The sequence below is a fragment of the Bos grunniens genome, chromosome 2, assembly GCF_055505025.1.
Source record: "Bos grunniens cultivar Pamir isolate PY7600 chromosome 2, Bosgru_T2T1.0, whole genome shotgun sequence".
In the NCBI taxonomy this organism is placed as follows: domain Eukaryota; kingdom Metazoa; phylum Chordata; class Mammalia; order Artiodactyla; family Bovidae; genus Bos; species Bos grunniens.
The window spans coordinates 60,000,847-60,022,144 of record NC_141166.1 but is presented as its reverse complement, the minus strand read 5'-3'; the positions used below and the strand labels follow the sequence as shown (position 1 = coordinate 60,022,144).

The window sequence follows — 21,298 nt, the reverse complement described above, 5'->3', positions numbered from 1 at the left end:
TTGTCTCTCTGCACACATTTTTCTTATATCCTCTGGTTTAGGTTGGTAGAATTCTAGGTTTCCAACAGTGACAAAACACTCTGTCACTTTGAATCTCCTCTGTTCCTGATTAATTTGCAACAAGCGTTGCAACTCTTTCTGAAGCCTTCGAGATGTACCCTCAGGAGAAAGTTGGGTTGCAATTTTTTTCTGCATTATAGAAGAAGAAATTTATTTTCAAAATAATGATTTGGGGGTAATCACTGGGAGATATATATACACATACATGCATGCACACACACACAGTCTACTAGTTCTAATCATTGTGAGGCTCAAGAAAAAAGAACAATGATTAAGGATGTAGCATATTCCATAATCTTAACTAAGCCTTGTAAATAAACACATGAAATAGACTGATTCTTATTTTAGAGATCAAGGAGCTGAGGCTTAGGGGATTCAGTCATCATGTGGTCATTATTGTCATTAGGTCTTATGGCTATTGGCATGGAGTTTGATGCCATGTCTGTCTGGTCTTAACATCCATCTCTTTATAGTACTTGACACAATGCTGCATAAGCTTTACAAAGTGGAAGGTGCTCAGTCGTGTCTGACTCTGTGACCCCATGGACTGTAGCCCACCAGGCTCTTCTCTCCATGGAATTCTCCAAGCAAGAATACTGGAGTGGTAGCCATGCCCTCCTCCAGGGGATCTTCCTCCCCGAGAGACCAAACCCAGGTCTCCTGCATTGCAGGCAGATTCTTTACCCTTTGAGCCACCAGAGGAGCCCAAGCTTTACAAAGCTTGTTGCCTTTTCTAACTCAGTGCGCCAAACAGCTTGCTTCTAACATTGCCGGAGGGACAGTCCCACTCTGTGCATTTACCTTCAGATAAATGTCTGCTATAGACAAAGATTGGGGCATCTCTGTTAGCTCAGTTGGTAAAGAATCCTCCTGCATGCAGGAGACCTAGGTTCAATCACTGGGTTGGGAAGATCCCCTGGAGAAGGGAAAGGTTTCCCACTCCAGTATTTTGGCCTGGAGCACTCCATGGACTGTAGTCCATGGGGTCACAAAGAGCCAGACACAAGTGAGCAACTTTCACATCACTTTAGAGGAAGAATACATTTTATTTCATTTGCAAGGAGTCCAGTCATCTGAAGTTTCTATGTTAAACATGTCAAGTGGAAGATTCCACATGAACCATAGTTTTTTATTTTATTTATTTATTTATTTATTTTTTGAGTGGGGGAGTACTTTTTCCAGCCTGAAAACACATGCCCTTTTCCCCAGGTTCTTTGAATTCCTAATTCTCACTGGAAAATTTAATGGAAAAGTCCAACACATCATGCTAACAGATTACTAATTAAGTATTATCATTTTGGGGATATTAAACCTCAAAAATGTGAGCACTGTACCTAATATTTTTTCTCCTTTTATTTTTCACGGCTCAGGGGGAACATCATCAAGACAGAAAGGCTTCCTAGGATGCATACGCTCCTTACACTTGAATGGGCAGAAACTGGACCTGGAGGAGAGGGCAAAAGTCACGTCTGGAGTTCGGCCAGGATGCCCGGGCCATTGCAGCAGTTATGGCAGCATCTGCCACAATGGGGGCAAGTGTGTGGAGAAGCACAGTGGATACTTCTGTGATTGCACCAGTTCACCATATGAAGGACCCTTTTGCAAAAAAGGTACAATAGAAATCTATGTTTTCCCTACAGGTTGTGTTTTAGTGCCTACATATTGTATTCATGTCACAGGAAACTCATGCCCTTAGAGAATCCTCAAACATTCATTTACTCTCTCTCAATTTCCCTCTCTGCATACTCTCTGGATTGCTTCTCAACATAATTCATATACACATCCTTCATGTGTGTGGTGGAGAAGGAAATGGCAACCCACTCCATTATTCTTGCCTAGAATCCCATGGCAGAGGAGCCTGGTGGGCTACAGTCCATAGGGTGACACAGAGTCGGACACGACTGAAGCGACTTAGCATCAGCAGCGGCAGCATGTTTGTGGATCCTGGCAGTACAGTTGAATAGGATAGGTAGTAACGGGAAAACACACTTGATGTGGCCTAGAGTCAGCTGAGCCCTGGGAGAGGTGGCTGTCATTTCTGTTGTACTAACTTTCCTAATTCCAATTTCTTCATCCACAAATGTGATCAAATAATCATAGAATCTAGCCTTGGAAAACCTTGAGAGACCTTGAAGCCATCATGAATCATTTTTACAATAGGGAGAGTATAGGTAAGTTAATAAAATCCATATCATGTATTTAAAAAAATAAAATCTCTCAATTCTGCAGGTGACATGAGTGGGGTCTGAGGCTTTAAAAGCCTTGCCCAGGGATTCACATTTAGTTTCTAGGTGGCTAAGAATGGAGCACAGGCATCAAAACCCCTGCCCTAGTACCCTTCCTAATCCTATAAATTAATTTCATTGGGAAAAGCTAATCATGTTGGATACACACACTTGAACAAGGACTGATGCTTATGGTGTAAATTCTCTAGATAAATTAAAACTGACTACAAACTATAAAAATTCACGATTCAGTATCAATACCTAGTGTTTTTCAACTAGAAGGACAAACGATTTGGTCTGCTATCAATCTTTGCAGAATCTTCTAAAGTTTATTCTATTGATGGAAAATAAAGATTGTTGGACAAAGAATGTAAACATTAGTTCAAGAGCAGCATTTAAACTATTAAAATAAAATGTTTTAATCACTTTGAAACACCATTTACATACAAACAATGATAGGAATTGCAAATAATTCTTGTCAGTTCATGAAAACACATCTTTCAAGCACCAGTAACAAACAGTGTTTTATTTCATTCAACTTACTCTTAGAATTTAAAAATAATAGAAAAAAAAAAAACAACGCTCAATGTTCTTTTTAAAAGACTGTAATTTAAGCTTTTCATTCATTGACGCTGGCCTCCTCCCCAGTTAGTTTGAATCATTTGCTTATTGTTGCTGGAAAGCATTGTGCTCCTTGGGAGAAAATTACCGATACAAATTTTAGGGCCAGCAGAGTGGCAGGCCTGCATGGAAGATTGAACTAAAGCAGGTCCTGTGTTGGTAGGCTGTTCATGTCAGCTTCTGGGTTTTAACACTGGTGGAAGTCTGTGGAATAATTTCCCCTGAAATTTGGAATGTCATCCTTAGACTGGCTCTACATGCTGCTGCTGCTGCTGCTAAGTCGCTTCAGTCGTGTCCGACTCTGTGCAACCCCATAGATGGCAGCCCACCAGGCTCCCCCATCCCTGGGATTCTCCAGGCAAGAACACTGGAGTGGGTTGCCATTTCCTTCTCCAATGCATGAAAGTGAAAAGTGAAAGTGAAGTCGCTCAGTCGTGTCCAACTCTTAGTGACCCCATGGACTAGAAGAAGCAAATAACACTAAGCAGAATAAACACTATCAAGCCCAAGTCCCTAAAATCTGCTAGCATTATTTTATAAGATCTATAACCAAGTGTTTGTTTGGGAAAAAAATAAAATATAAAGAAAAATGATAGAACTCTATGCATTTCTCCAGAGACATTTTTCAAACATCTCATAGATCATCTCACTCTAAATTTAGCCTAATTTCCCATTGGTTCCTTTCTTTGAAACAACTCCTATTCATTATCTTCTGTCCATGCCACTGCATCTTTTGACTGTATTTGTTGAAATATCTGCTGTGCTCTCTTCCTACATTTTAGTGTGATCTATAAGAAAAATGGACAAATATGTACTTAGCCTTTTCAGCTTGCTTCATATTTCACTGTTTGTGAACTTTCTCCCCATCTCATAAATCTAAGGAAATATTTCCCTTTATATTCTGTAGTTGCAAAGTATGTAAGATTAACCTTCTAACCACATCTTTGAGCCATATCAGTTGACTCTGGGAAATGTGGCTTTGGACTGAAATGGGAACACTTAGGTCCAAGATGGTCCTGGACAAGGCTGTTCTCTATTGGAGGAGGCTTCTATGCTAACCTTCCATGTATATTTTAGGAGATGCAAATCTAGGAAATATCTAGGGTGAAATTAAGGCCATTTGTCCATGACCAGTGACTGGCCTAGAACCACCATCTATTGACCCATTTTATGTTTCTGATCTGGATATAAACAAGTAATAATCACAAATTAGCTAGTACTTACATACTGCAGCATTTATTCCTTATGCCAAGGTATGAAGGAAGAAGTAATATTGCATTTAACACATGAGAACTCTGACAGTCATATTGGTTTAGTGACTTACACTTTTTGACCCTAATTTCATCCTATTACCACAAGAATGTGGTAATAGGATTCAAATATGTAAGGTTTTTTATTGTTTTGTTTGTGTGTTTCTCTTTTTTATTATTGAGATGTAATTTACATACCCAAAATGTATGCTTCTAAAATGGGCAATTCAGTTTTTTTTTTACTATATTTACAAAGTTACACAACTATTAGCACTCCATAATATGTTAATAAAATGGAATAGACAAAATTTCTCAGCTACACTAAATGCAAAGAAAAGAACTATAAGAAAATTGGATTTTCTTTTTGGTAGTTGTTTTTGAACGATAAGATTGGTTTTTATTTTTCTAGATTTCTGAGTATATTTTCAAATAGAATTCCGAATATATTATCTAATGTTTTAAATAAACATTCCTATATAATTCAGTTTTAATGATTGCAGTATATTTCATCTGGTGGAATTGCTTCTGTGTATTTAACCCATTCTATCACTGGAGCATTTTAGTGAAGTGATAGTAGGACTCTGGTACCAGACCTGCCTGTGTTCAGATTCTGTCTCATCTACAGTCTACACTGTGTGATGCTGGTTGTGTAATTCAACCTCATGATTCCATGGTTTTTTCACCTGTAATATGTGAAAAATTTAGAAATTCTTTGTGAAAATCTGTCATGGAAATTTAACAAACACTTCACAAAGCAACTGAGATCATGCCTGGCACATAAAGTGTCAGTAAATTGCCCGTATCATTATTTGGGAATAATCATCCCAAATAATGTATCATCATTATTTTAGATTAGCCCAAATTTTGTACACAAATAATGCTGTAGAACTTCCCTGGTGGCTCAGATGGTAAAGTGTCTGCCTGCAATGCAAGAAACCTGGGTTCAATCCCTGGGTCAGGAAAATCCCCTGGAGAAGGAAATGGCAACCCACTCCAGTACTCTTGCCTGGAAAATCCCATGGATGGAGGAGCCTGGTAGGCTACAGTCCATGGGGTCACAAAGGGTTGGACACGACTGAGCGACTTCACTTTCACAATGCTATGATAAGCATATGTATTGATTATTCCCTTATTAATGGAATTTCAATGAAAAATAGTATACATATATTTAGTAATTTGCTGCTGCTGCTAAGTCGCTTCAGTTGTGTCCAACTCTGTGCGACCCCATAGACGGCAACCCACCAGGCTCCCCAGTCCCTGGGATTCTCCAGGCAAGAACACTGGAGTGGGTTGCCATTTCCTTCTCCAATGCATGAAAGTGAAAAGTGAAAGTGAAGTCACTCAGTCGTGTCGGACTCCTAGTGACCCCATGGACTGCAGCCCACCAGGCTCCTCCATCCATGGGATTTGCCAGGCAAGAGTACTGGAGATTTAGTAATTTAGCAATTGTCAAAAACTTATTGAAAAAATGATACAATATATACCTTCCTGCCAACTTCTATTTTTTTTTTTTTTTACTTTTTATTGCAGAAAAATTAAATTATGTACTGCAATAGAGAGAAAGGTTTCAGAACTTCCAGGCATCTCTTACTTAGCTTCAACTGTTATTAACTCATGATCATTTTTATTTCATCTATAGGCTATCATCCCTCCTCCTCTTTTATTATAGTGAAGCAAATTCCAGGTATCACATAAATTCTTCTGTAAATATTGTAATATGTATTATTAAAAGATAAGAACTCATAAAAACATGTATCCACAAGACTGGTATTAATAAGAAAATTTTAATGATTTTTGAATAGTGTGAACTATCCACTCAGCATTCAAATTCTCATTTCTTTCATTTATTTTCAGTTTGTTTGAAGTTTTTCTAAATCAAGTATAGCCTGATTCTATAGAACTGCTAGCCTATTCATTAAGGCCTAATCTTTATACTTTAATTCTAAATCTATTTATATTATTAAGACCATTTGTTTATTGAATTCCTACTATGTGCTGTTCCTTTACATCCTTTCTCCCAACCCTTCTCCTCACCATGAGATTGAATTCATTCCTGTTTGTGTTAGTCTGAGGTTGAGAGCGTCACTTGAGAGCAGGAGAAGGTCATAGCACCAGGGTCCAGGCCCAGGTTAATCTGCTCCGAGGCTACCAGGGGAACAAGTCCTTTCCAGCATCACCTTGTCTCCTAGCACCTCCTCTGAATTCCTTACACACTTTCAGACCTAGTCATTACCAAGCTCCTCTTTCAAGTCTTCTCAGGCTACTCCTGACCACAGAAGGATCCACCTCTGGGAGTCACTGTCTTTGTCATTCACACATCATATCCAAGGCCACATTCCATCAGTCTTATTTCTTTTCACATGTGTTCTGTGTGATTAGATTTCTTCTCCAAATCTAATCAGCACAGTTCTTTCCATGATGTAAGTGCTAAAAGGATGTTGCTATATTGGTGATTGTGATCCTAGAGTTTTATGATGGTTATTAATAATCACCTTCAAGTGAAGATTTTTCTGCCATTTAGCCCAATGGTTTCAGATGTTCAGATTAATCAGAGGGCTTAAATACGATCAGAGAACTCAAACTCTTAGATTGTAAAAGTAAAGAAACGAAATAAATCAAATTCATGTGTTTTGCTGAATTTAAATTGAAATTCACAATGTCTAAGTAATAAAAATACTTATAACTAAGGCTCAGTTCAGTTCAGTCACTTGTTCGTGTCCGACTCTTTGTGATCCCATGAATCGCAGCACACCAGGTCTCTCTGTCCATCACCAACTCCCGGAGTTCACTCAGACTCACATCCATCAAGACCGTGATGCCATCCAGCCATCTCATCCTCTGGCGTCCCCTTCTCCTCCTGCCCCCAATCCCTCCCAGCATCAGAGTCTTTTCCAATGAGTCAACTCTTCGCATGAGGTGGCCAAAGTCCTGGTGTTTCAGCTTTAGCATCATTCCTTCCAAAGACATCCCAGGGCTGATCTCCTTCAGAATGGACTGATTGGATCTCCTTGCAGTCCAAGGGACTCTCAAGAGTCTTCTCCAACACCACAGTTCAAAAGCATCAATTCTTCATTGCTCAGGCTTCCTCACAGTCCAACTTTCACATCCATACATGACCACAGGAAAAACCATAACCTTGACTAGACGGACCTTTGTTGGCAAAGTAATGTCTCTGCTTTTGAATATGCTATCTAGGTTGGTCATAACTTTCCTTCCAAGGAGTAAGCGCCTTTTAATTTCATGGCTGCAGTCATCATCTGCAGTGATTTTGGAGCCCAGAAAAATAAAGTCTGACACTGTTTCCACTGTTTGCCCATCTATTTCCCATGAAGTGATGGGACCAGATGCCATGATCTTTGTTTTCTGAATGTTGAGCTTTAAGCCAACTTTTTCACTCTCCTCTTTTACCTTCATCAAGAGGCTTTTTCGTTCCTCTTCACTTTCTGCCATAAGGGTGGTGTCATCTGGATATCTGAGGTTATTGATATTTCTCCCAGCAATCTTGATTCCAGCTTGTGTTTCTTCCAGTCCAGCATTTCTCATGATGTACTCTGCATATAAGTTAAATAAACAGGGTGACAATATACAGCCTTGATGAACTCCTTTTCCTATTTGGAACCAGTCTGTTGTTCCATGTCCAGTTTTAACTGTTGCTTCCTGACCTGCATACAGATTTCTCAAGAGGCAGGTCAGGTCGTCTGGTATTCCCATCTCTTTCAGATAGGACAACTCTAGTTTAAAAAGTGTTTTTCATTATAATTTACTGTCCTAAGTATAAAGAAAAATGTAATATGAATTCCCATTTAATATACTTAGTATTTAATATACAGAATGATTTGAATTTTACTTATATTTGAACACACACACAAACATCCCATAAAGGTCATTACTATTTTAACTAGGAGATAGTAGCTCAAAATGCATGCCACATGTCCTAGAAAAGATTCACTTATGAAAAGAGCTTGAACAAAAAGAAAAAACATGCTTAAATCAAGCTGATGATCAGCTAGAATCCTCCCAGTTACCAGTTTCTGTGTATATCTCTGTAATGAGGAGTACTGATGCTGTTCTAATCTGCATGAGAAATACAAAACACTTCTCTTGAACTTTTAGTGAAAAAGGAACCGGTATTCCCAACCTGCTAAGCAATATACATAAATATGCCACTTTAATTTTCTTTTGACACCATTACAGATTGTTATAGAATTTTCACAAATGTAGAACAAATCTGCAATGGAATTAGGACACAAAAGCCAGACTGATTATGTTCTAGGTGCCACCGATTCAATCAGAGCATTTCATAGGGATAGTCAACCTATCATTCAGGAAAAAGAGAAATTGATCATGTTAATATAGATTCACATGTTTTTCTTTAACCAACAAAAACCTATTGTATATCAGGGAACTATACTCAGTATTTTGTAAAAACCTATAAGGGAAAAGAATTTGAAAAGACTAGATACACATATATGTATAACTGAATCACTGTGCTGTACACCTGAAACTAACACAATATTATAAATCAACTATCCTTCATTCAGATAAGTAAAATGAAATAACTGACCCAGGAGTTGGATACCTGTGCCTTTCCTACTGTTTCCACGGATTTCCTCTCCTCCATTTCTGTTGGTCCTCAGACTTAACGCAATATCATAGAGAATTACTTTTTCTCCCAGTATCCTACTCTCAGTAGTTTTGCGCCCACTCAACATCCTCCTGACCCATGAGAAAAACATAAAAATTGTAAGGATTTCAGTTTTGAAGGGAAGATAATCCCAGCGCAGTTTATTTCTACTGTGCAGGAGGTAGAGACATCTCATCTTCGTTTCTAAAGAAATCAGCCTGGCACATGGTAGTTATTCCGCAAATATATGTGAAACCAGACCTACATTTCACAATGAACATCTGAGCTCTCTCTTCTAGCTGTGCAACCTTGTTCAAGGTGATTAACCCCGGCAAGCCTCCTGTTTCTCCTTTGTAAATAGGAATGATGATTTCTGCCGCTTTAAAATTATCGTGGGAAGCATATTCTATAATTCATGTAATCGTCACACAGTGACCAATGTGTAGGAAATAAAGAGTAAACAAGCGATGATGACTCTCCTGAATGTTTCAATGTGTGCTTTCCTCTCTGATATTTTGCAGAGGTTTCTGCTGTTTTTGAGGCTGGCACTTCAGTGACTTACATGTTTCAAGAACCCTATCCAGTGACCAAGAATGTGAGCCTCTCTTCCTCAGCAATTTACGCAGATGCAGCCCTATCCAAAGAAAACATTGCATTGAGCTTTGTGACAGCCCAGGCACCCAGCCTCTTGCTGTATATCAATTCTTCTTCTCAGGACTTCCTGGCTGTCCTGCTCTGTAAGAATGGTGAGTTCTGATTGCATGATGTCTGTGGAGTGTCATTCTGGACTGGAGAGCCAGTGCATGCCCTCCAGAACTCTGCATAATTTCAGTTTTAATTTGGTCCCACTGGGCAGCTTATTTCCAGATCTCCAGACCAACCTTTGGTTGTGCTTTACCTAATGAGTTGCACTGTACTCAGGACCCATGTCAATTCACTGCTGAAGTCACAAACGCATTGATTTTAATTTACATTAACTATGTAGCAGTCATTCTTTAGTATTTATTCTGTGCTGGAATCCATTAAGAATAAAGGAGATCATCAGCATGTCTGAATTTCAGAAGGACACACGTCACATATATCCTGTCATCTATGCTGCAGGATCCTTTACTGAGGGCTGTTAAAACAATTGGCGTAAATGCAGGCTGTTTTAATAGAAGGTGATTGCCTCGGTCTTAAAGAGAAGCAATATAAGTGAGTCATTACCTTGTGGAGTATGGGGCTGGGTGCTGGGAATCAGGTGTTGGAAAGAATGTGGGAAAAATGAAATATGCAAAGATTAGAATAATAAAGGGATGAGAATCCAATTCATGCAAGGAATGTTGATGGACATCAACATTGAACATTTTGATGTCTGTTAACAGAAGTCAGGTTTCCTCCTCATATGACTTAATTCCACCTTGCAGTGATGACAATCATTTATGTAGTCATGGCAAAGGACACTTTGAGATCAAAATCCTAGAGAATGGTTAGAACAGTCCAAGAGGGCAGAGGTGGAGAGCATATATTGTGTTCTCAAGGAACTCTTTCTTATGATTGAGAATGTCTTCTTCTCTTGTAACCTGCCATATAGTGAGATGAGTTTGGGCTTTTGGACCATCCACCACAGGGATGGACTCTGGGGGTGGGGAGGGTGGCATACAGGAAGCCAGGGATACCCTGTGCCCTCTCTAGACCTTAGATGAAAACTCTAGAAATTTCTCTTCCTCTATTTTCCTTGGATTTATTCTTCTATGTATCATCTTGCTTTCCAGCTTTTTATGACACAGAAAATTAAGAATAATATTTAGACCATGGGTTGAATCAGCCCTGATTTACAATAGTAGTAACAATGGCTAACTCTAAAGGACTCGTTCATTCTAAAAGCAACATGAAAGGGAAGAAAAACGAGAGAAATAGGGATAATGAATGGTCAACCAAGTCTCTTAAGAGACTCTACAAGAGAAAAGGAAAACATTATGTGTTATTAGACCTCTTATTTATTAGCAGGTTTTATATGATTAGGACCATTATAGAAACATGTCAGTTTTTAAATCTTGCCACTATAATATATTTGTAAGGTCAATAAGGCTGGCTGAGGACACGGAGACATGGATTAACTGATTAACCATGAGTTAGGCCAGCCAGCTAACTCATGACAGCTGGGACCAGATGCCTGGTCTCTGGATAATCAGTAATCTTTCCTCTAAACTAGATCAGTCTCCTCTGATGTGATTGAATTATAGTCAGACTGTTACAGAGATGAAAGATTTCCTCCAAAGCATCTTTTGGCTATGGTTCTATGGGCACATTAGTATCTGCTTGGATACAGTTGCTTATGGATACAGATAATGCATATCAAAAATAAATATATCAGATTACATATCTATTACTCTGTATACCCTATTATTTATATATACATATATTAAACTGTACACCTGGGCACTATTCTAATTAATTAATATAATTAATGTAAAGATCACTTAGGCCCAATAATCCTGTGTGATTCATGGTATTAATATAATCAGTATCTTAGGGTTGTAGAATCTAATGCATATAGTTGTTATTCTTTGTTGTTTAGTCACTAAGTCAAATCCAACTCTTTTGTGACCCCAAAGACTAGCTCACCAGACTCCTGTCTGAGGATTTACCACTGAGCCACCAGGGAAGCCCAAGGCATGTAGACAGACATTCAATAACTTGCTTAAAATGTCACAGTAAGAAGAGCTGGGTTTCAGTCTTTCCTCCTAAAGTCTAGTAGGTAGTCTGAAGCCTAAGGGATAAATTAAAAATGTTTTATATATATATATATATATATAAAATTGCTTGAAAAGCAGCACATTTTAAATAAACTTAGTTGGGAAGACATTCTTTTTTATAATTGAATTGTAGGTGGTTTACAATGTTGTGTTAGTTTCAGGTGTCCAACATCATGATTCAGATATATATTAAACACTTTTCTGTAATTAGTTTGTTAGTCACTTATTCATGTCCGACTCTTTGAGACCCCATGGACTGTAGCCCATCAGGCTCCTCTATCCATAGAAATCTCCAGGCAAAAATACTGGAGTGGGTGGCCATTCCCTTCTCCAGAGGATCTTCCCGACTCAGAGATTGAATCTGGGTTTCCTTCATTTCACGTAGATTCTTACTCTCTGAGCCACCAGGGAAGCCCAATTATATATACATACCTATTAATTTTCAGATTCTTTCCCCTTATAGGTTATTATAAAATATTGAGTATAATTCCCTGTGCTATACATTATCTATTATATTCAGATTCTTTTACCTTATTGGTTATTACAAAATATTGAATATAGTTCCTTGTGCTATAGAGTAGGTCCTTGTTGGTTGGAAGACATTCATGAATTCTTTCTTAACCTCTATTTTCTTATACTCTAAAGCCTCACTTCACTGAAAGCTCTACCTACCTTAAAGGCATTTCCATGCTGGCAACCCTGGCTAAATGCTGGAAGCAAGGAGATACGTATGCTGTGTTTGTTGGCTTAAGCTTTAATCTCAGGGCTGGTATAAAAGTCTTACAGGTTACTCTAATATACAGGAAATGGATTTCCAAGCTGTGGTTAGAAATAGCGTGTTCTCTCTCCTCTCACTCAGTTTCAGAGAATTAGTATTCCCCACCTCCACCTCATCCCACCCCAAGGTTCTAGGAAACTCTTGGTGAAGTAGGTAGCGCTGGAAGACTCAGTGATTCAAGATGCTGGACATTTCCTGCTATCTCTTTTTCCTACAGAGAAACAACTAAGATGGGTGCTCATTCATTCATTCTTTTTTTTCTAACTGAGGCATAACTGCTTTACAATGTTGTACAACAAAATGAATGGAATGCATGCATACATATATCCCCTTCCTATGGGCCCTCCCTCTCATCCCCACAATTCCAACCCTCTAAGTCATCAGAGACAACCAAGCTGAGCTCCCTGTGCTATACAGCAGGTTTCCACTAGTCATATCTTAATGCTACTCTTTCAATTCATCCCACCCTCCCTTCCACCCCTATGTCCACTATCCATTCTCTACATCTGAGTCTCTATTCCTGCCCTACAAATAGGTTCATCTGTACCATTTTTCTACATTAAACATACATGTATTAATACATGATATTTGTTTTATTTTCCTGATATTTCACTCTGTATGACAGACTCTAGGTCCATTCACATCTCTACAAATTACCCAGTTCCATTCATTTTTACGTCTGAGTAATATTGTTTTGTTTATACATATCACATCTTCTTTATTCATTCATTTCTTGATGGACATTTAGGTTGCTTCCATGCCCTGGCTATTGTAAATAGTGTTACTCTGAATATAAGAGTGTATATGTCTTTTTGAATTATGGTTTAATCTAGGTATATGTCCAGAAGTGGGATTGCTGTGTCTCTGGGTCATTACTAGTCCCCCTGCAGAGGATCAGGACCTAGGGAGACTGACCAAAATAAGCAGGATACAGTATACAGTGCTGTCTCAAAACAAGAAAGAAGAGAGACTCAAACACAACCTTCAACTTTTTCAAAGACAATCTAGATAAAGGGACTTCAGTTGCCCATATTTCTCAAGCAATCTAGCTGTAAGTTAGATTTTGCCTAACTTTAAGAATGAATTTACTAGAAATTCAGAGATTATAACTGTAGAGTAATATACCTGGTAAAGAATCCACCTGCCAATGCAGGAGATGCAAGTTAGATCCCTGGGTCAGGAAGATCCCCTGAAAATGGAAATGACAATCCACTTCAGTATTCCTGCCTGGAAAATCCCATGTACAGAGGAACCTGGCAGGTTACAGTTCATGGGGTCACAAAAGAGTCAGACATGACTTAGCAAATAAACAACAACAAAATACGTTGTGTGACAGTGAGTTTGTCCTTGGAGGTCTTCAAAAAATAATTACATGATTTGTTAGAGAAACTATAATAAGAACTCTAGCAGTGGATGGCAGAAAAAAATAACCTCTTAATTTCTTGGCAAGTTTTAGATTTTGTGATTCTCTTTTCGGCTTCTATGTAGTCTTACATTTATATTTCTTTTTACTAGAGCTTCATTCATAGACTTGGAAATGCTTCTATAAGGAGTTAAGAATTGGTATTCTATAAATTGGGCTTCCCAGGTGGTGCTAGTGGTAATGAACCCACCTGCCAATGCAGGAGACTTAAGATACTTGGGTTTGATCCCTGAGTAGGGAAGATCCCTTGCAGAAGAAAATGGTAATCCACTCCAGTGTTCTTGCCTGGAGAATCCCATGGACAGAGGTTCTTGGTGGGCTACTGTCCATAGGGTTGTGAAGAGTCAGAGACAACTGGAGTAACTTAGCACACACATATTCTTTAAGTTAATAGCATTCTTTAATATTTTTCTTTAATTTTATGTTGGGGTTGCAAAAGAGTCAGACGTGACTTAGTGACTAAATAATTGATTTACAATGTTGTGCTAGTTTCAGTATTCAGCAAAGTAATTTAGTTAGGCATAGTCATATATTTATTCTTTTCAGATTCCCTTCCATTATAGATTATTACAAGACATCAAATATAGTTCCCTATGCTGTATAGTAGATCCTTGTTGTGTATCTATTTTATACACAGTATGAAATAGTAGTAGTATAAAACACACAGTACTGTGCATCTTTTAGTCCTAAACTCCTAATATATTCCACCCCCCCCCCCCCGCCATTTCCACTTTTGTAACCATAAGTTTGTTTTCTGAGTCTGTTTCCAGTTTGTAAATAAGTACATTTGTATTATTCTTTTAGGTTCCACTTATAAGTTATATCATACGGTATAGTATCTGTCTTTTGGTCTAACTTACTTCACTTAGTCACAGAGAACAATACCTGTCTCCTTCATAAAGCTGTTATTAAGAAAGATGAATTACTGTGTAGATATGTGCTGCTGATATTAGAAAAGACTATATAGTATTTGTATACAATTATTATTACTGCAGCTTTGTAAATAGTAAGCCCACTAGCCAAGATTTTATTATTACCTTCATTTCTTCCACAGCAACATCAATAAAAAGAGATTTATTCTGGGAAAACAAGGGTTCCTACAATGTGTTCCCAGTATGTTCATAGTATTAGGTCACTAATCTCATTGCCAGTGAAAGATACGGAGAACACTGAATTGTAGCAAATTAGAAATATTTCTAATACAACTTTGATACATTTCACTGGAAAATATGCCTCCAAAAATATTAATGGAAGTGAAGAATTCTTACAGATTAAAAAAAAAAAGAAGAAAGAGTAGGGCAGCAAAGATAGTAAACTTTGGAATAGCAATTAGGAAAACAAAGATAGTTAATTTGAGAGAGTCTCTGACAGGAATTTAAAAACTTTTTTGTTGGTGTATAGTTAATTTACAATGTTGTGTAGTTTCAGGTGTACGGCAATGGAAAGGATTTTATAATAGGATTGATTCACACCTTCTGAGGTGGAGGGAAATGTTTTCTGTTAGGACAGCTTTCTTAACCTTTCTTTGATTTAAGACACCCTTGGGAATCTAGTGGCAATTATGAGGAGAGGGTCACTCCTAAAATGAGTCTTTCTTTGTTCCCAAGAGGAAGAAAATGCCCACGGCCAATGTCATACAAAATGGCTTCAATTTTGGCACTCTGGGTTAAGAAGCCAGGGCCTGGAGACGAGTAGATGAGCTGTATAAATACTGAACAAATTCCTGGCTTGCAAATGTATTTAATAAGGGCATCCAGGCCAGAGGAGACAGAGCAATGGAATTCAAAGCCATGCTTGTAAGTTTCTCCCTGGCAGGGTTTAACCTGGCAGCTTTAGAATTCTCCTTTGTCCTTTATCATTGTTCTTGAATTTTCTCCAATTAGAGACATTCAGGTTAAGCTGTTGCTGTCTTTTCAAATGAAAACAACTTCTTCCTAAAGGAAGAAAATGATTTTAATTTCTGAAATGACAGAACAGAGGCAGAATGGGAGACATTTTGGGGTCAGAGAGTCCTTAGGAAAGAGAAAGCAACTGTGCTTCCAGAACCTGGGGTTTGGGACCACAGGCAATGGCAATTGGAGGAAAGGGAGCAGTTGAAGCAGGAAAAGAGTTTAGAGAAGATGAGAATGTTCTGAAGAGACATTTAACTTTCACAGCATTTTATTGAGTGATGGCTCTGCCTGCTTTCAGTACCAGGAAGTTCTCCTTCAAACTTGTCATTTAACAAATATTCACAGAGCACCTTCCTTGTGGCAGGCACTATTTCATGTATAGGAGAGACAGAGATATACAAGATCCTGTCCTGCCCTTAACCAGCCTAGTTTAGTGACAAAGAAAAAAGCAAACAAAGGCAATGATGTGTCATGTGTCATGGCTAGCACAGAGGCCTGTTTCAGGTAGAGTGAGCAAGTCTTCCTGGGAGGTAGGGTCGAAAAACCCTTCATGGAAGTAGTGACTCTTAAATTGGTCCCTGAAAGATGTCAGTGTTCTTTATGCGATATTATACTTGTTAATTGGAGAAGGCAATGGCACCCCACTCCAGTACTTTTGCCTGGAAAATCCCATGGATGGAGGAGCCTGGTAGGCTGCAGTCCATGGGGTCGCTAGAGTTGGACACGACTGAGCGACTTCACTTTCACTCTTCACTTTCATGCATTGGAGAAGGAAATGGCAACCCACTCCAGTGTTCTTGCCTGGAGAATCCCAGGGACGGGGGAGCCTGGTGGGCTGCCGTCTATGGGGTCTCACAGAGTTGGACACGACTGAAGCCACTTAGCAGCAGCAGCAGCAGCATACTTGTTAATAAAATAAGTTGTTTTGATTGTTCCTCATTTTCTCCTTTTTATTCCCAGTACTTATGAAATATTTTTTTAACCAATCAATTCCCATTTCTACCCTTTTATCATCTGTTCTTCTTGACTCTTTGATGGCGGGTTTAAAAAAAATAAATTTAAAATGTGTGATCATTTTAAGACCATCAATCTGGGGTGAAATCACTTCTGTACAAAATCCAAACAGGACTCCAGGTCACCTTCCCTCTGGCTCCTCAGCTGCCCTCCAGCACCAAATGGTATATCTATCTGACTTTCCTTCGGCAGTTTCTTTTCATCATTTTTTTTTCTTTCTTTCTTTTTTTTTTTTTTTACCATATGTCAATATATTCATAAGATGCACTGTCTGCATTTGTGATTGAACACAGCTTGGAGGGAATAATGATGAACCCAGACACTTCACCTTTGGAACAGACTGACTCAAGGGAGATAGGGATGAAAAGGAATCCCGAGAGGGAGTATCTTCAAAGTACAATCCTCAACAGCTGTAGCCAGGGCTACTATGGCTACTTTCTCAAGGGAGACTTTCAAAGTTTCATGCTACCTCCATCACCCTGTCTCTGGCACTGGCATATGCTCGAGATTCCTCAGAGTCACAAGAATTCTGATAAACAGCTTGAGAAAAGCGTGCATCTGAAGGCATGTCTCCTTGGCCTTACTAAACCCCGATTGCTTTTATCTCTGGGCTTATATCAAGCAGCGCTTTGCTGCTTGGAATTTAAAATTCCCAAGTCCTTTTATATCACCCAGACTCTGTTTGGGTTGGCCCATTTGCTACATTTCTGAGCTTTCCAGTCATTTCTTGCTTGGAGATATCAGGTCCTGCTGGACCTCTATCTTCCACATCACAATAATATGACTGTGACCTTGAGAAGTCACTTCCTCTAGAGGAAGGAGAGTGATACAGGCAGGAGCAAATGGTGTCTCCAGTATTATTATTCAGTTAGTCCACCATGCCATGGGGTGAACCTGAGAGGAGAAATGGAGATGTGACAAAACTGAATTTTGGTCATGATTCTTAGGTCTTTAGTCTTTGTTGTAGGGGCTTAATGTTTTTGTGGTGTGCTCAGAAGTCCTTGAGGATTATTAATACTCTGGACTAAATCATGTCCCCATAAAAGGCATGTTAAAGATCTGACTCTACTTTGTCTGTATTTAGAATAATGAGATAATGAGGTTAAATGAGGCTATAAGGGGGAACCCTGATCTGATAGGGTTAGTGCCAAACCAGACCTTTCTTCTCTCTCACCCTCTTTCTCTCCTCTTTCTCTTTCTCTCCGTCCCTATCTCTTTCTGTCTTTCTATCACTGCCATGTGGAATCACAGTGAGAAGGTGGTTGTCTGGGAACCACGAATAGACTTCTTATCAGAAACTGAATTGACCGGCTCCTTGGTTTTGCTGGCCTCTTGGACTGTGAGAAAATAAAGTTTTGTTGTTTGGGTCATTCAGTCTACAATATTTTGTTATAGAAGCTCAATCAGTCTAAGGTAAAGATCAAATGAGATGATGCAAGAGGATGGGCTGCATAGACTGTAAAGCACAAAACACTGTGTATTTTCTTACTCATGATTACAAAATAATATGAATTATCTGCATGCTTGGGGGAGCATGCATGTGAACTGTAGGCTTCAAGATAACTTGGATGCAATTTGAATACAAAGAGGACATAAACATTGTTCATTTGCTAGAGTCAGAGTAGCTGATGAATCGGGCATTCCCTTGAGGAAGGAAAAAGATGGGTGCCCACCCTTGATACCAGGTGCAGATGGCAGCTTTTGATGTACAAAAACATGATATCAGGAAAAAAAAAAACAAAAACTTTAAGAACAACTTTCTCAAATGCCCTCTGAATGAGACCTTGGGAAACTTGTCTGATGTTTCTAAAAGAAAGAGGAAAAAAAAACAAAACAAAACAAAATAAAACAAAAGAGCAAGGTATATGCATAGGATGGATGAAGAGAGTTCTTCATCCTGAAAGACCAGTCCCAGCAGGACACAGCTGTAGAGACACAGTTAAGTACCTAGGAAATGCCCTCCCTCACCTCAAACCCCTTGGACTGTGGAGTGGACTGAAAAGCCTGTGCAGTGCTTAAGAAATCAAAATAGAGGGAATGGCAGCTACTGACTCTGTGTGCCAAGCCCTTGAGAAGAGAAGTAATCAAAGACTAACATGGAAATAAGATGAACAAAAATAAGAAAATACAATTCAATCTACAAACATCTATTGAATACCTACTGGCAGCTGGGGCTGCCATAGCAAAATGTTGCAAACTGGATGTCTCCATCTACAGAAATGCATTTTCTCACAGTTCTGGAGACTGAACATCTGAGATTAGTGTGCCAGCAGGGTTAACGTCTGGTGGGGAGTCATCTGTTTGGTTGCAAACACCACTTTCTTGCTGTAGGATCACATGGCCTTTTCTCAGTAAAAGAGAGCAGAGAGGAGTGGAGGGGCTCTACACTGTCTCCTCTAGAGAAGGCATTTTTTTTCCTATTAGACCAGTGCTCAACCCTTGTAATTTCATTTAACCATAATTACTTCCTTACAGGGTCCATCTCCAAATATAGCCACACTGAGGATTAGGGCTTCAACATATGAATTTGAGGGGAATACAGACTTTCAGTCCCTAATGACTATCATGAACTGGACAAACTGTCCTTGATGCTAAAAACTGAAAAAAAAAATATTAATATGATATAGCTGGCTTCTGGGTGATTCTTGAGGTTAGTTTCCATACACAATTGATTTTCATAATGTTAACACCTAACAGAGTACCTAGCACATAGTTGGCCTCAGTATTCTTGGATGGAATTATGTATTTTGAATCTAGTAGGAGAAAGAGGGATGTACTTAGTAAGTGCTGGGTGATAATCAAAGACTACCATAGGCTTTATAGGTTTACAGACATCACTTTGCCAACAATGGTCTGTATAGTCAAAGCTATGGTTTTTCAGTAGTCATGTATAGATATGAGAGTTGGACCATAGGCTGAGTGCAAAAGAATTGATGCTTTTGAATTGTTGTGTTGGAGAAGACTCTCGAGAGTCCCTTGTACAGCATGGAGATCAAACTAGTCAATCCTAAGGACAATCAACCCTGAATATTCATTGGAAGGACTAATGCTGAAGCTGAAGCTCTAGTACTTTGGCCACCTGATGCCAAGAGCCAGCTCACTGGAAAAGACCCTGATGCTGGGAAAAGGTGAAGGCAAGAGAAGTAAGGCAACAGAGGATGAAATGATTGGATGGCATCACCAACTCAATGGACATGAGTTTGAGCAAACTCTGGGAGATGGTGAAAGACAAGGAAGCCTGGTGTGCTGCAGTCCATGGGGTTGCAAAGAGTTGAACGTGATTTGGGCAGGTCCTCCCAGGATATCCAGAAAACACCTTAGTGATTATGGGCATGAATATAAATATAAATTCTATTAATGTCTTTTAAAATGTTTTTCCTGAGATCCTACTCTGTTCCCTGTAATACACCTGTGAGTGGCAGCTTGTTTGGGCAGCTGGGCTCTGTGGAGCTGGCTTGCTTTGATTATCTTTTTTTGGAGGCTTCTTTTGTCTTCTCACTTTCGTACTTTCCAAGTTTAAACCACTCTTCAGAAGTGTTCCAGGAACTGAGTAACTGTTTATTTCATCAAGGCTGGTTGCTTACAACTGTCATGAGTGTGTTTAGTGTGAGAATCGAGAGAAATATTATCTGCTTTTAGGCTTCATTGCTGGTAAGGAGAGGAAAGGCCTGCACTGAGTGCCTTGGTTTCTTCATATGTAAATTTGGGATAATTGCAGTGGTCAAGGGTCTCACAGCAGTGTTCTTGAGGATTAATGATATCCTGTTTGTAAAAGGTCTGAAGGAAATCAGATGAAAAATACGGGATACAGACAAAGAAGGGTTATTACTAAACAGACCAAAGAGCTGGCTGGTGACTGAGCCCCCTTGATTCTCTTTTTTTAAAGCCTAATGGAGAGGGTTGAGAAACTCTAATTAGAGGCTTACAGATTAAGAAAGTAGTTGAAGTCAGTGCAAAGAAAGCTTTTCTCAGATAAAAGACATGTTTTTATTCTCCTTTGACCACTTGACCTGTAAATACTTTTATCTCGAGATGTGGAACAAATTCAGCAGAAGGCCCAAGCCCAGGGCTCATTCAGTTTTCCGTGCAGTTAATTACCTTTTGTGCAGCTAGTCTTGGATTATCATTATTGCTCCTAATTTAAAGTTATTGAAAATGTGTTCCCACTTTAATAAGTAGCTTGACCTCTTGATGCCTAGAAATGAGAGCTCTGGAAACTGGATCCTCTGTCTAGCACTGAAGTGGGGGGAATGGTGAACAAGTTCTAAACCTCAGAGTCTAGTTTAAATTCCCACCACAATCATCAAGAAACCTCCCTCAACCTCTCGACTAGAATACAGTTAATAGCAGCCAATTTTATAAAGCACTTAATGTGTGCAGAGCTGCAAGTTTAGCACTCTACATACATTCATTCATTTAATTCTCATCCGACAGCTATGGAGTCGGTGTCATTTTTCCATTTATACATGAGGATACTTAGGCACAGAAAGTTTAAATGACTTGTTCAACAATACACAGCTGAACTAGTGGGGCTGAAAATCGAACACTGCTAGGCTAACCTTTTATTTTATAAACTGTTTCGCTCTATGCTCTGACCTCTCCTCGAATTGTGTACACCACTGTCAAGAACCTGTTAGTTTCTCTTTGGTATTTGCTTTAGCTTTCATTTAATG

The 21,298-nt window shown here is 39.0% G+C and overlaps 1 protein-coding gene across 1 annotated transcript in view; it reads left to right on the top strand.

Annotated features, from left to right (window-relative positions):
• Positions 1–21,298, top strand: part of CNTNAP5 (contactin associated protein family member 5) — a 459,549-nt gene that overhangs the window by 310,657 nt on the left and 127,594 nt on the right. Inside the window, exons 11-12 of the mRNA XM_086367026.1 lie at positions 1,431–1,670; positions 9,302–9,526. Coding sequence (XP_086223152.1) covers positions 1,431–1,670; positions 9,302–9,526 — 465 coding nt within the window. The remainder of the gene's footprint in view (positions 1–1,430; positions 1,671–9,301; positions 9,527–21,298) is intronic.